Source organism: Euleptes europaea, chromosome 1, assembly GCF_029931775.1.
Source record: "Euleptes europaea isolate rEulEur1 chromosome 1, rEulEur1.hap1, whole genome shotgun sequence".
Taxonomy (NCBI): Eukaryota; Metazoa; Chordata; class Lepidosauria; order Squamata; family Sphaerodactylidae; genus Euleptes; species Euleptes europaea.
The window spans coordinates 72214925-72229376 of record NC_079312.1 but is presented as its reverse complement, the minus strand read 5'-3'; the positions used below and the strand labels follow the sequence as shown (position 1 = coordinate 72229376).

At 41.2% G+C, this 14452-nt stretch overlaps 1 protein-coding gene across 1 annotated transcript in view; it reads right to left on the bottom strand.

Annotated features, from left to right (window-relative positions):
- DNAH1 (dynein axonemal heavy chain 1) overlaps positions 1–14452 on the bottom strand; it is a 175425-nt gene that overhangs the window by 72477 nt on the left and 88496 nt on the right. The window contains exons 39-47 of the mRNA XM_056853871.1: positions 13877–14035; positions 12706–12810; positions 8741–8881; positions 6781–6941; positions 4819–4976; positions 4545–4718; positions 4276–4314; positions 2305–2483; positions 611–841 (exon numbers count right to left, since the gene is read on the bottom strand). Of these exons, the coding sequence (XP_056709849.1) occupies positions 611–841; positions 2305–2483; positions 4276–4314; positions 4545–4718; positions 4819–4976; positions 6781–6941; positions 8741–8881; positions 12706–12810; positions 13877–14035 (1347 nt within the window). The remainder of the gene's footprint in view (positions 1–610; positions 842–2304; positions 2484–4275; positions 4315–4544; positions 4719–4818; positions 4977–6780; positions 6942–8740; positions 8882–12705; positions 12811–13876; positions 14036–14452) is intronic.

The window sequence follows — 14452 nt, the reverse complement described above, 5'->3', positions numbered from 1 at the left end:
GGTATGACAAACATCTGCCTACCTAAAAGTTGGGTTAATTAATGTTGTAATTCACTTAGTGATCATGAAAGAGAAAGCCTGCTGTTATCATTATTATCTTTGACTGTGTGGCAGATAATGCAAAGTGCACTGTTCCTTATTAAAATCTTTATATTTTTACCCTTTGCTTAATTAACATTTCCTCAGTATGAACAATATCTTACCAGTTGGGAGTTGTGCAGGAAGGGTAATTACTTGCAAAGGTCAGCTGTAAAGATTTTAATAGCATCCACTGCAGCACTATAAACACAAACCTAGTTTCCTTTCCTACTTTATTGCGTATTCCATATCTAAGTGTTATGCTCAAGACAGAGGCTTGCCTAGCAGATTCCCAACTGTTCTTTATAACTTGCCTAAACACCAAAGGAAGCAGGGGGCATTCACAGAAAGCAGCAGCATCTGAGTCTGCCCTGTCTTCTTCCATCTAGGTTCATCTATCATTCTCAGCATGATTCTAGAGCTCAGTCTATCCTTCACCTTTTTGCACTGGAAATGTTAACTGCATCTAATTTTGGCCTGGAATGTTAATCCCATGTGACCACGGGGTCACAAAAATGAAGATGTGACATACCTTCTCTTTGTCATCAATCACTTCATATAACTTCACGTCAGCACCTGATATCATGAAATCCCCATAGAGAAGAGGCTGGAAAGGAACAACTTCATCAAAAGTGGTTTCCCATTCCAGCATCATGGTTTTCATCAAGTCATCAAACCAAGTTCGGTCTTCCTCATTAACCAGGCGGTCACAGAACACGCGGCAAGTCTCATGATACCACAGTCTCAGCAGGGGTAGTTTATCCTGGCAAAGAGTTCCAATGGTAGTCTTAAACAGTGTTCGTAGCAAAATGACCCTAAATAAGTTATTTATCTGCCATTTCTGGAGGCCATTTCTTGGGGTGTATCAACAGAGGCATAACATCAAAATCGCAAGATGTCATATTTCCGCTGTACACTGCATTGGTCAGGCCACACCTGGAGTATTGTGGGCAGTTTTGGAGGCCTCACTCCAAAAAAGATGTGGGCAGAATGGAGAGGGTGCAGAGGAGAGCGACGAGGTTGATCAGGGGCCTGGAGACCAAGCCCTACGAGGAAAGGCTGAGGGAGTTGGGAATGTTTAGTCTGGAGAAGAGGTGGTTATGGGGGAACATGATTGCTCTCTTTAAGTATTTGAAGGGCTGTCACTTAGAGGAGGACAGGGAGCTGTTCCTGTTGGCAGCAGAGGATAGGAGTCGCAGTAATGGGTTTAAATTGAGGGCAGAAAAGGTACCATCTGGATATTAGGGAAAAGATTTTTTACAGTAAGAGTTGTTCGACAGTGGAATCAGCTACCTAGGGAACTGGTAAGCTCCCCCTCACTGGCAGTCTTTAAGCAGAGGCTGGACAAGCACTTGTCAGAGATGCTCTAGGCTGATCCTGCATTGATCAGGGGATTGGATGGACTGTATGGCCCTTTCCAACTCTAGGATTCTATGAGAAATGGGATTCGACTTCTTTCCTAAATATTTATTTCCTAAAACTAAAACCAGAACTCTATAGAGATGTTTAATTAACATTGCAATAGATATGTAGGCCACAGTGTTGTTGCTTTTCCCAAAAAAAGAGGTCTGAAAACAACTTTGTAATTCAAATGTTACCTCTTGTTACATAATGGGGTAGATTCCATGGAAGACTGACATGCTTTTAGAAGTGCTAAAATTAGTCCTCTCTGTATGCTTGAGCTAAGTGAAAACAAGTGAATCCCTATGTACACTCCATTGCTTGACATGCACGTGGTTGATTCCTGTGTGCAGCACCAACTCTTGCTCTATTTCTTTCACATGCAGAACCACATAAAGTACATTTTCCTTTCCACTCATGCATCACTGGATCCAACCCACTAATTCGTCCTCCTAGAGTACTGACCTAACCCTGATACTGTAGGAACTTTCTTTTCCAAATCCACTCTCACCTATTTGGAAATAAGGTTTATAAAGCAAAAACAAGGTACCAAAAACAAAAAGTAGAAATAAGAGGTGGAATTCTGTGGTAGTATGTGCAGTGGTGATTCCATTGTTGGTGCCACTAAAAGCAGGAAATGCTACCCACATATGATACCTCAGAGCCTCGGAGAATTCAGCTGCAATCCCTAGGTAAAAATGAAATACTCATTGCTTATATGGCATGCATCAAATGCAAAGAAATGATAACTATGCAGTTCTATTCATTTTGAACCTGAACTGGCAAGTCCCATTGTATAGCAGATGCTGTAAAGGGAGCACTCACCGTGATTTTGGCAGATTCTGCCATAAGCATTCCCTGGAAAACTTTGGAGAGATCCCTCAAGTTAAATGTATAATGAGACTTTGCTGGAGTGGGCAACAGTTGAGATGTAATAGTTGAATATACTCGTATGGTAGCATCAACAAGTGGTTCATTCAGGGACTCCACAGCAGGGCATCCAGCTTCAGAAAACAGCAAAAGAGGCCGATCAGCATTGTAGTAATAACTTTTCAAGGAAGACAGATCACACTGTAATGGACAGGCTGGCTTGAGACATAGTATAACAATTGGGGTCAATATCGATTTATCAATAATTTGATCTTACTCAAGACTGCTATGGTTGCTGAATCTATGGTTGAAATATGATGCTGGCTGTTTCATATTTTGTTTTTTGGTTTATCAATAGCCCCGTATACATGAATCCTAAATCAAGAACTTAAACAATTGGCATAAACTAAACAGTAAATGTACTAGACTAAATGAAAAATAATGAAGTAGAATTACCTATAAGGGCCTAAATAGAATTACCTATAAAGGCACAATTACCTAAAAAGACCTGGTTTCTACTACTATATCATTCAAATAATTAATTATTACCTTTTAACACAATGTTAATTCCATATTGCCAAAGAGTAGCAAATAGCAGCATCTTGTGGCAATGGGCAGCCAAATTCTGAGGGAGGGGTAGATCCGCCACGGCAGCGCTGGTGCCCAAGCTCCACACTGCTGCGCCACGTCTTGGCACCAACGTGGATGCCACCCGTGACAGCGTAAATGCACCTTATTCTGGTGCATGGGCACTTACGCTGCCGCGGGGTCACACTGATTCCTAAGTAGTTTTGCCCGTCCCCCCAGGATTGCAGCCTTAAAGACTAAATAGTTTATTGTGGCATAAGCTTTTGTGAGCCCAACTTCATACATTAGACCAAGTGGATTCTGCCTCTCAAAATTTTATTAGTGTTTAAAGTGGCAGAAGACTATTTGTTATCTGATCATATATTAGCCCACACAATTATGGTTGCTAAAGAATGAGAAAAGAGTGTGATTTTTCAGCCCTTCCCAAGTGTCACTGAAGGATGGCAGCCCTAGCTGTTTATTGATTGTGAGAAAATGACAAAGTAGTGATATTAATTTTACATTAATTAATCTAGTACTTTAGGTAGGAAAAGTGGGATTTCTGATAATTTAGCTGACAAAAAGGCCTGAGGAAATTTTAACTGGAAAGTTAAACAAGTTGTCAAGCACAGAAGAGTATCACTTACAGGGAATCCCTGGCTTCAATGGGAATACATTTCAGCTTACTGCGGATATAATTTAGCCTAAAAAGAAGATGCCAGAAGAAGTCAATTGAATAATTAGCTTCAGGCACCTAGGAGCAACATTCTTTATAACAGGAAGGAGGGAACCCTTTAACTTGATCCTAGTTAAACCACTTTTAGGCCAATGTGTTCTACAGTTTTTGTAATTATATACCCATTGACACAATTTTATTAGGGTAGTTCCACACTTCATGAGGGAAATGTGTTTCTTTGGTGTATATTGGTATTGCACTATTTTTCCACAACACCCCTCGTAAGCATGACCATCTCTCTCTCTCTCTCTCTCTCTCTCTGGGGACAATGGCCCCATTAGGATTTCCCAGGTGAGTGGATATGGTGCTTAAGCATATACGCATACACATGCATATTGTCCACACTGTACATATTTCCTGCATGAAATATCGATGTGATGTTGGAGCATACACTACCAACGAAAAATGTGGAGTTGCAAAAGGTAAGCCAAACTAGGCACTCCTATAACTTTATCCTTTATTATATTGTGACTTGAAACATTACACGTCAATAGTAGTGGCAGGTGATACTGAGGCAAAGACCATGGTTCTGAAGTATTTTGTCCAAATGTTATAGCACCTTCACACAAATGAGTCTTACTTCCATTCATGCTTTACATAGACAATTAAGTTTCTTTACTTACGAACTGGATCTCTGAAACATATTTCACCTAGTTTTCCCGCTAAAACAAAACAGAAATACAAAGATGTTGGCAAAACATTGGTTTATTTATCAGTTGTATATACACACAAGAATTGGAGATTTTCCATCCAATGGGATAAAGCATAGATGTCTCAGAGAAGTAGTATTCCCTGTCTTAAGAGTCTCTTGCACTCCCATATCAAAGATTTCTTAATGATGTAGTACATTTACTTCACATAACAAAAAGAGCCCTGTAATTGTACAACTCACCCATCCAGCTACCTAGAATGGTGGAGAAGATTTTCTTCTTGCTGCTGTCCTCCATCTCAGTGAATGAGAGATAGTTGAAATGGCGGGTGAGACGTGGGGTGATGGCATTTCGGCCTCCACCAGGTGGTCCCATGGCACAGACAAAATTAATATCCACCAACTTCTTAAAGGTACCTGAAAAAACATTACAGAGACCAATGATGGAACATATGAATGTCAACAGTCAGGAAAGAAAATGATAATGTAGAGAAGTTAGGCAAAGAACTTATCATACCAATTTGTTTCCTATCATACCAGCCATTGTGATCCATCCATTGCCGAAGAAGCTCAATGGGCGGCTGGGCACCATATGTCTCTAGCGCTGGCATATTCAGGTCGTCGATGAAAAATATGAAGTACCTGCCAAGTGGAGGGCCAAAGACTCCCTTGCGCCTGTAGACAGCAAGACAAGGATAAAAATGACAGGGTAGAACACATGGTGAAAATACTTTAGATACTTAAGCAGGAGCCTTGGCAAAGATCAATATCTCTCCTAGCCACTTCTTTATAAAGCAGAGAGATGTGCTGGGGGAGCCTTGGGTACATTTCAGTGTTCCATGGAGCAAACTCTGTCTCCAGAAATACCAATGTCCCGTGGCTGTGATAATTATGCACAAAGTTTTGCATGATAAGCCTTTTGCCTGAATCAATGTAAAATTAACTGATGTTAATGGAGAATGCTTTTCTATCTTTCAAAAATAGTATGGTGTTCAGTGCAGAAGTATTAGCTAAAAGAAATTCAAAAATATTTTACCTGGGCTTCCCATGAAAGTTACTAGATAAAACAATCAACATTGATTGGTAAGAGAAAAATAGCAGTGCTAAAGCAGATCTCACTGGAGACAAAGAAAGCAAGCAATACTCTTGAGATAACAAAAGACACAGTTTGTCATAAAGGTCCAATTTCCAGGTTTACAAACAGGCCCAAATATGCAGCAGTTTAGGCATTCCCAGCAGTGGATCTTTCACAGATCCTTTGTCCAATGTGCCAGTGCAATGGCTGTGCTTATTGGTCAGATGCTTCTATTGCTGCCAACCCAGTCAGAGCTCAAGACCTACCTTTGGTTCTATGTAGCTTTGCAAGACCCAGGGAGCCCCAGCAACAAAGTGTCACAGGACTAGAGTGAGGAATATTATGGTGGTTAGAGCATTAATACTCAGTGGTTCGGGAGACACATATGGCTCTTTTGACCACTGGTCCCCAATGCGGCGCCTACACCATGTTCCATGAAAATAAGCAAAAGCATTCCCTGTTGGGCTTGTGATTGGCAGGTGGTTCCCACCTTGAAATAGCCCCTGGAGGATGACAGGAGAAGAGCATGCTGGCCAAACAGAAGAAAGAGTACCACCACCACCAAGGCAGCCACAAGCTAGCCACTTCCTTGTCTCCATGACCAGCATGCTCTCCTCCAGGTGCCTTATCAATCTTACTCTCTCGCTTAAGATTCTGTCCCTCATGTTGAGGAGAGAGTCAGAACGGAAGGCCTGTTTTTCGCTCCAGATACACCAGGGCTGGCTAAGATCCAGCAGTGGTGGGGAAAGACAACCCTACATACTCAGAAGTATGAAGGCCCGTTCCTCACTCCAGATACACCAGGGCTGGCTAAGATCCAGCAGTGGTGAGGAAAGACAACCCTACATACTCAGAAGTATGAAGGCCCGTTCCTCACTCCAGATACACCAGGGCTGGCTAAGATCCAGCAGTGGTGGGGAAAGACAACCCTACATACTCAGAAGTAATCTGGTAATCTGTAGGAGTGTCCAAAAATGCCTGTTTTATGTTTCCCACCCATGCAATGAGTTACAAATGCAAGAGCACGGGACAGAGGCATTCTTGATTGTGGTAGCCCTGAACAAGTGAAAAGGTAAAGATGGTGAAATGTGAACGGTAAGTAGGCTTTCAAATTTGATCTCAACTGGTTGCTTTACACATGTTTCAACATGTTTTTAACTACCCTAAGCCTTTGAGGGGGGCAGGCTACTAATTCAATTTTATCAATCCATAAAATATAAGGGAAGGGTAAAAAAAACCTTAGCTGTTCTTTAATCTTTTGAGCTTTATTTTAAGTTGTTAACCTTGTTATGCTTCACTTCTTTTGAAAATTTGGACAGATGACTCATAAATGGTAAAAATAATAAAATGAATATGACCAAGGTCAACATTATCAAGAGTAGAAAAGTTCCAAAAGAGTCTTGCCTTTTATCCAGCTTGCTGTCAATGAGGTCTTGGGTTTGGTTGGCTGAGGTTCGAGCAGAAAACACTAGAAAGTGGCTGATAAATTCTAGTGGCAGGTTCTTCAGCAGCTTATCTGCAATAGTGAGCGTCTTCCCAGTACCAGTGGGACCAACACAAAGAACCTACATGTGGGAAAGAAAGCTGTCACCACAGGGAGGATTTACAGTATAATCTCATCTTCACATTTCCAATTACTACCCACTATATGCTTTTTGACAGTTCACAGTTCTGCTGAGATGTTGAGATCTCCTGGTTAATTAGTGTGATAGAGCTGACCAAAAAACTTCTTTCAAATAGAAAAGGTGAACCAGAAAAGAATTCCTGATGGGTAGCCATGTTTGTCTGTTGTAAGAAAAATAAACAGTCTTCTGATACCAGCTATATTTTCTAGCATTAGCTTTCAGGGACTAAAGGCCACTTCATTAGATGTCTGGGATCACATGAAGTTGCCTTATTTAGTCAGACCATCGATATATCAAAGTCAATATTGTCTGACTGAAAACAGCTCTCCAGGGTCTCACATCATGGTCACCTACTACCTGATCTTTTTAGCTGGAGACACTGGGGATTGATGCTGGGACTTCCTGCATGCAAAGCAGATGCTTTACCACAGATTCACAGACTCTCTCCATGCACGTTCTGATCCTCACTATGCAAACTTATATATGAATGAAGTTATGAAAAAAATGTAAACTGCAGGGTAACCCATATCCACTGAAGAAATACTATTATAATAAAGCTGCTCTTTCTCTTATCAGACGCCAATCCTGATGTTTCCTACAAAGTGTCACTCTTTGCTTTAGCAGCCAAGAAAATCTGAGCTAAAGCTGTTTTTAATCAGGGTAATTAATATATTTAATTACTAGCTTCTTGGGGGTCAGACTGTTTTAAAGTTATTTTTATGTTATTTTATGTTATTTTAATGTTTTGTACGATAGATTGTGATGGCCTTTGGCCACAAACAATAAACTTTATCATATTATTATTATAATAACACCAGCTACATCATCTTGGGGTCATCCTCTTAATCATTCTTCAGTGTGATACATGCCACCATGTGTCTTGCAATGAATGCCCTTCTGTACTCAATATATGAACAACAGGTCAGTCACTATTCAAAAGAATAAATGGGCACAAATCTGACATGAACAATGGCAATGCTCAGAAATCAGTGGGAGAACACTGTCTCCTCCTAGGACATGCTACTGCTGATTTAAAGTCAATGTTCTTCAGCAACAGTTCTTCAAAGGGAGGCTCTGGAGTGAAGCTGCTGAATTACAATCATCAAGGAGTCTGACACCATGTCCCAAGCATTTACAAAAAAAGACTTGGGTGTTTCCTCAGCTATTACAGCTGACACCATGTTTAGTTTAGCAAAACTGAACTACGAATGTTTTATACAATTGTTTTAAATATTTTGTATATTTGTATTTTAAACACTATTTACATGTTTGAAATGTTTTAATGGTTGCCGTCTTGGGGATCTGAGTAGGGTGGAAAGGCAGCATGAAAATGTTTCAAATAAATACATAAAAACTAGGGAAATTACATTATCATCAATTGCTGCTACTGTGAACAGCCTATGTAGTTTCTTCTTACATTTGAATTTTACATAATTATATCTCATTTAGCACCTGTTGACCCTGTTTTTTGAAACTTTTTGTCTGAGAGAGAAAGAGAGAGAACAAACACAGTACAAATCTGACAGCAGGCTCCAGTCCACAAAAGCTTGTGCTAAAAAACAAAAATTAGTCTTCAAGGTGCCACTAGACTCCGGTTTATTTTTAACAAGAACAGTAGAGGCATATACAAGAAATTCCAACTCTAGATAACTGAGCAATATACTGATGCTGGCTTGATTAAGCAGCAGACAGTTTGCATGGCTACAAGATTTGCCCCACTTGAGATTCAGGACACATACTGGCTTATGGTTGGTGAGTAACATCTCCAACAGGTACGCCATCTGGATAGTGTTCATTGTAGGAACGATCACATCACAAAAGCTGGTATCAGGCACCATGGTAAATTCCACAGAGGAGTCCATCCAGCTCGCCCATCTCACCTAAGAGACAGAGAGATATCGATAGGCAGAATTTTACACAACTTATAATTTGTATCCTAAAAGCATAGGTTTGCAAAGGACCTGAAGGCTATAATCCTCTGACCAAGTTACAGTGGTTTCATTCCACTGAAGTCAATGGTACTTCTATCCTCGATCAAAGTTTAGTTGTAACTAAGTACCTCTGAAATTAATAGAGCAAGATAGTCATGACCCATTGTTTTATCTGGAACACAGCCATGGGACTTCAGATGGAATCAGGCATTTATGCGCTGTCTACCTATCTCCTGGTCACTATAACAGGAACCAAGAGATCCAGGGGTGTCCTGGCTGTGGCATTTACACTGAAAGTTCTTGGCTGGCCACTGTCCTAGAGGGCCAGTGGCAGACAGGAGCAAGCAGATTTAAGCCCCAGTGGGTCTGCCAGTACTGCAGAGACCCCTCAGCTCAGACCTGGCCAGCAGTACCTAAGATGGGTGTCAGTTCAACTGCTGACTCCTCCTGAACTGCTGTTTTCTAGCAGTGATGCAGGAGGAGGCAGTGGCACCCATGGTGGGGGCAGATGGCCAGGTCTGAGAGGCCGCAACAGCACTCACCTACACCACTGCAAGGCCCATTCTTCTTGGCTTGCTTCTGGGCCACTGTCACTTCGCAACCCACCCCAACAAGATCACCTTTGCAAGTGTAAGAGCACCCACTTGCTGAATTTGTTAGATGTTCTATGCTTTTCCTTTACCAGGACTTCCTTAAAGCATTGCCAGCCAAACCATCTGTTTTTGTTTAACGTGCTACACTTGGGGAAAGCCATATAAAACCCTTCCAGATTTTCTGTATAGTTGCTTTTTTCTTAAGGGACATCAAAATATCTTTCCTCCAAGGTAGTGTTTCTAGACCACAACAGTCAAAAGAGCAATATTGCATTACCCACTCCATTTGTAATCCTTGTCAAGATTTATTTTATTATTCTTAGTATTTGTATAACACTTGTCCTGTGTACTCAAAGTGCTTCACATAAATTATCTCAGTGATTATTACAATAACCCTGAAAGGAAGGTGAGTATTATAATCCCCACATTAAAAACTGGGGAGACACTAGTTTGGCTATGGTTATCCCCTTACCACAGTGAAACTGTCTCTTTCCAAAGAGTTCTGAACTGGGTTTTTTCCTCACTCATTTTTGCTCAGCCATTATATTACATTAATATTACATTACATTACATTACATTATACCAGTTCATATAACCTTTTAAAAAACAAGACAAATATAATCCGAGCTATACTCTTTCTCTCTGAAATATTGTAACACTTTTCCTTACAAAATTCCCTAAGAAATTTAGCATTTTGAAGGTTAAGCATCTTAGATCCACCACAGCATTTCCATATACACTAGGACTCTGCCTGTAGAATACCAATTTCTCACTTCCCTGCTCCAATAGGGAGGCATTTTGGATTGCAACGAGAGTAGGGAGGAGAGGAAGATGTGCTCCATGGGTAGAAATCTGGTCAGGCGTATATGTTCCTATGAATTGGGATTCAGTGGCCAAAGGTGGTGTACAGGTTTAAGTCCTTTTGTTATTTTGTTTGTTTGTCTTGTGCAAATCTCCATTTCTAATGACAGGCAGAAATATTAACAATAAACAACATAATGTTGTACCCATTATAACGTAAAGGTCCCCTGTGCAAGCACTGGGTCATTCCTGACCCATGGGGTGACATCACATCCCGACGTTTACTAGGCAGACTTTGTTTTCGGGGTGGTTTGCCAGTGCTTTCCCCAGTCATCTTCCCTTTACCCAGCAAGGTGGGTACTCATTTGACCGACCTCGGAAGGATGGAAGGCTGAGTCAACCTTGAGCCGGCTACCTGAAACCAACTTCCATTGGGATCAAACTCAGGTCGTGAGCAGAGCTTTTGACTGCAGTACTCCAGCTTACCACTCTGCACCATGGGGCTCCTTGTACCCATTATACTGAATGTGAATACTAATTTTAAATACAATTTCTATATTAAAACTATGTAGTTTTATTTTTTACAAATAACAATAGATTGTTGATGTTAGCAGCAATGTATAAACATGGTTGAACTGATAAAAATACAAAGTATATTTCTACAAAATGTTGTACATCTTAGACAAACAGGAACACAGGTAATAATACATCAGGTAAAGATATCAACAAAGGACAAAGGTCTTAAAGTCTGTTCAGTGTGCTTATAGCTAACAAGCTGAAGCCTTCTTAATGTATTCTTGTCCAGTTGGAATCTACTGGAAATATCAGATGGGGAAATCATCAGGTGAAGTATTCTTGTCTAGTTGAAGTACTAGGTATATCAGGTGAAGAATCACCAGGTATAGACAAGTTCCTGGGTCTGTTCTTATTTCGTACACTAATCATACAATCATAGAGTTGGAAGGTACCACCAGGGTCATCTAGTCCAACCCCCTGCATACTACAACTACCTCCCCCCCAAACCCCCAGTGACCCCTACTACATGCCCAGAAGATGGCCAAGATACCTTCGCTCTCATCATCTGCCTAAGGTTATAGAATCAACATTGCTGACAGATGGCCATCTAACCTTAAAAACCTCCAGGGAAGGAGAGCTGACCACCTCCCGAGGAAGGCTGTTCTACTGATGAACCGCTCCAATTGTTAGAAAATTCTTCCTAATGTCTAGACAGAAACTCTTTTGATTTAATTTCAATCCACTGTTTCTGGTTCGACCTTCTGGGGCAACAGAAAACAACTCGGCACCATCCTCTATATGACAGCCCTTTAAGTACTTGAAGATGGTTATCATATCTCTCAGTCTTCAGGCTAAACATACCCAGCTCCTTCAACCTTTCCTCATAGGACTTGATCTCCAGACCCCTCACCATCTTTGTTGCCCTCCTCTGGACACGTTCCAGCTTGTCTACATCATTCTTAAAAAGTGGTGCCCAAAACTGAACACAGTACTCTAGGTGAGGTCTAACCAGAGCAGAGTAAAGCGATACCAGCACTTAGTGTGATCTCGACACTATACTTCTGTTGATACAGCCCAAGATAGCATTTGCCTTTTTAGCTACAGCATCACACTGCTGACTCATGTTCAGTGTTTGGTCTATTAAGACCCCAAGATTCTTTTTTGCACACACTACTGCTCAGAAACGTCTCCCCCATCCTATAATTATGCATTTGATTTTTCCTACCTAAATGTAGAACTTTACATTTATATTTGTTGAAGTGCATTTTATTAGTTTTAGCCCAATTCTCCAGCCTGTCAAGATCATCCTGTATCTTGGCTCTGTCTTCTACCATATTTGCTACCCCTCCCAATTTAGTATCATCTACAAATTAAATAAGCATCCCCTCTATTCCTTCATCCAAATAATTTATAAAGATGTTGAAGAACAGAGGGCCCGGGACAGATCCCTGAGGAACTAGTATATATATATATATCCCACTAGTCACTTCTCTCCAAGTGGATGTGGAACCATTAACAAGCACTTTTTGGGTGTGATCTGTCAACCAGTTACAGATCCACCTCAAAGTAATAGGTTCTAAACCACATTTTCTCAATTTGTCAACTAGAATACTATGTGGAACCTTATCAAAAGCCTTACTGAAATCACGAACTTCAGTGAATTCTTATCTTGTTGAAATCCTGACTAAAAGCCCCAATAGAGTAAACATTGCCTTGTATTTCTTTCATGAATCATGCCTTTCTGAAATTATTCTGTACGTTAAAACATCTCTCACATGCTGTACCCTTCATTCTTAACTGCTGATCTTGCTTCAGAAAGGAATCCATTCCTAGTCCAGAGCAAAGAGACTGAAAATCTTTTACCTCATTGACATCATCTTCATCTTCGTCTTCTTCAATGTTGCTAATTCCAGCATCATCCAGTTGATAGTCATAGACTAACCCCTCATCTGGGAAGAGTAAACCAATCTGTGGGAGGGAAAAAAGGCAGTGAGCACCACAGTTCTCTTGAACAGTTTTTCCAAGGCTAACACAAAGAATATAATGCAGACATGAATTGGGAGTGACGGAATTCCGTCTGGCGTTATGTTCCCCAAATCTCTCAAATTAACGAAGTGTAGTAATAATACAGGAGCCCCGTGGCGCAGAGTGGTAAGCTACAGTACTGCAGTAAAAAGCTCTGCTCACGACCCGAGTTCGATCCCGACGGAAGTTGGTTTCAGGTAGCCGGCTCAAGGTTGACTCAGCGTTCCATCCTTCCGAGGTCGGTCAAATGAGTACCCAGCTTGCTGGGGGTAAAGGGAAGATGACTGGGGAAGGCACTGGCAAACCACCCTGCAAACAAAGTCTGCCTAGAAAATGTCGGGATGTGACGTCACCCCATGGGTCAGGAATGACCCGGTGCTTGCACAGGGGACCTTTACCTTTACTAGTAATAATACAATGCGGTCACACATGTTCTAGAGCCACATTCTGTGGAGGCAATTATCTCCTTCACTGATTTCCGCACAAAGGTGATGGATTCCTGTATGGATTGGGAAGATACAACTCAGATCCAGAGTTAACTTTCCAGATTTACTTGCAGCCTTGGTATTGTCTTCCCCTTTCCTCACAACAACTAACAATGGACCTAGCTGCTGGAAATCTCTGCAATGTCAAAGAGTGCTCTGAATACTCTACTTTGCAACCAGATAATGTACACTGTCATACAAAGAGAAACATAGCTATTGACAGAGTTGCTACATGAACCTCTTCCTGTCTTTTATATCTATGGTCTTCAACCTTTCCAGACCCAGGGCCCATATTTAACACCCAGGTAGAGGTATGGGCCCCTCTGTCATGACAGGTCCCTGTAGCGCTACAGGCTAATACTGTAGAGAATACTCATCGTAGACCTGATCGCCTGAACCCACAATGTATATTGGCACACCCATTTACTCCTCTTGCACCATGCCAGTGGGCAAACTGATACCCATCTTAGGGAGCCACATTGCTGTTGTTGGGAAGAGATGAGGTCCCATTTCCATCAGCTTACCTCTCTGGCTGCCATTGTCTCCTTCAACCAAGCGCTGAAGGATACTCGGCTTTGGGCATCCCCAGTTGCACCCACACTCCAGATCAAGGCAAATATGAACCACGGTTCAATAAGCTCATCAATACGGGCTATCTTCTCTGGGGGCATTCTTTTCATTCCCTGAAAATTCATTTTAAGGTTAAAGTTTTCCCCCCCCTAAAAGCAATAATGTCTTCATTAATGATAACACTAAGAAAATAAAATCAAAGTTTGTCCACAGCTTAATTCTATTTCTTTGCTATTTCAGTGTCTTTTTCTGTTAACAATAAATGCTAAATTTATCTCAGCATTTTGGAATAGCTAGTGCACTCAGGGGCATGAACTCCTCTTGTTTAGGTGTCAGACCAGGATCTGAAAGACCCAGATTCAAATCCTTACTGTGTCATGAAATTTGCCGGCATGAAATTTGACAGTCACTCTCTCTCAGCCCATCCTAACTCACACTGGTATTTTTCACGGTGGATTTTGCTTCGGTTTCGAATCAGAGCAAACAATAAACCGATTTAAATAGCTTTTTCATGGCAGCACAGATTTTCC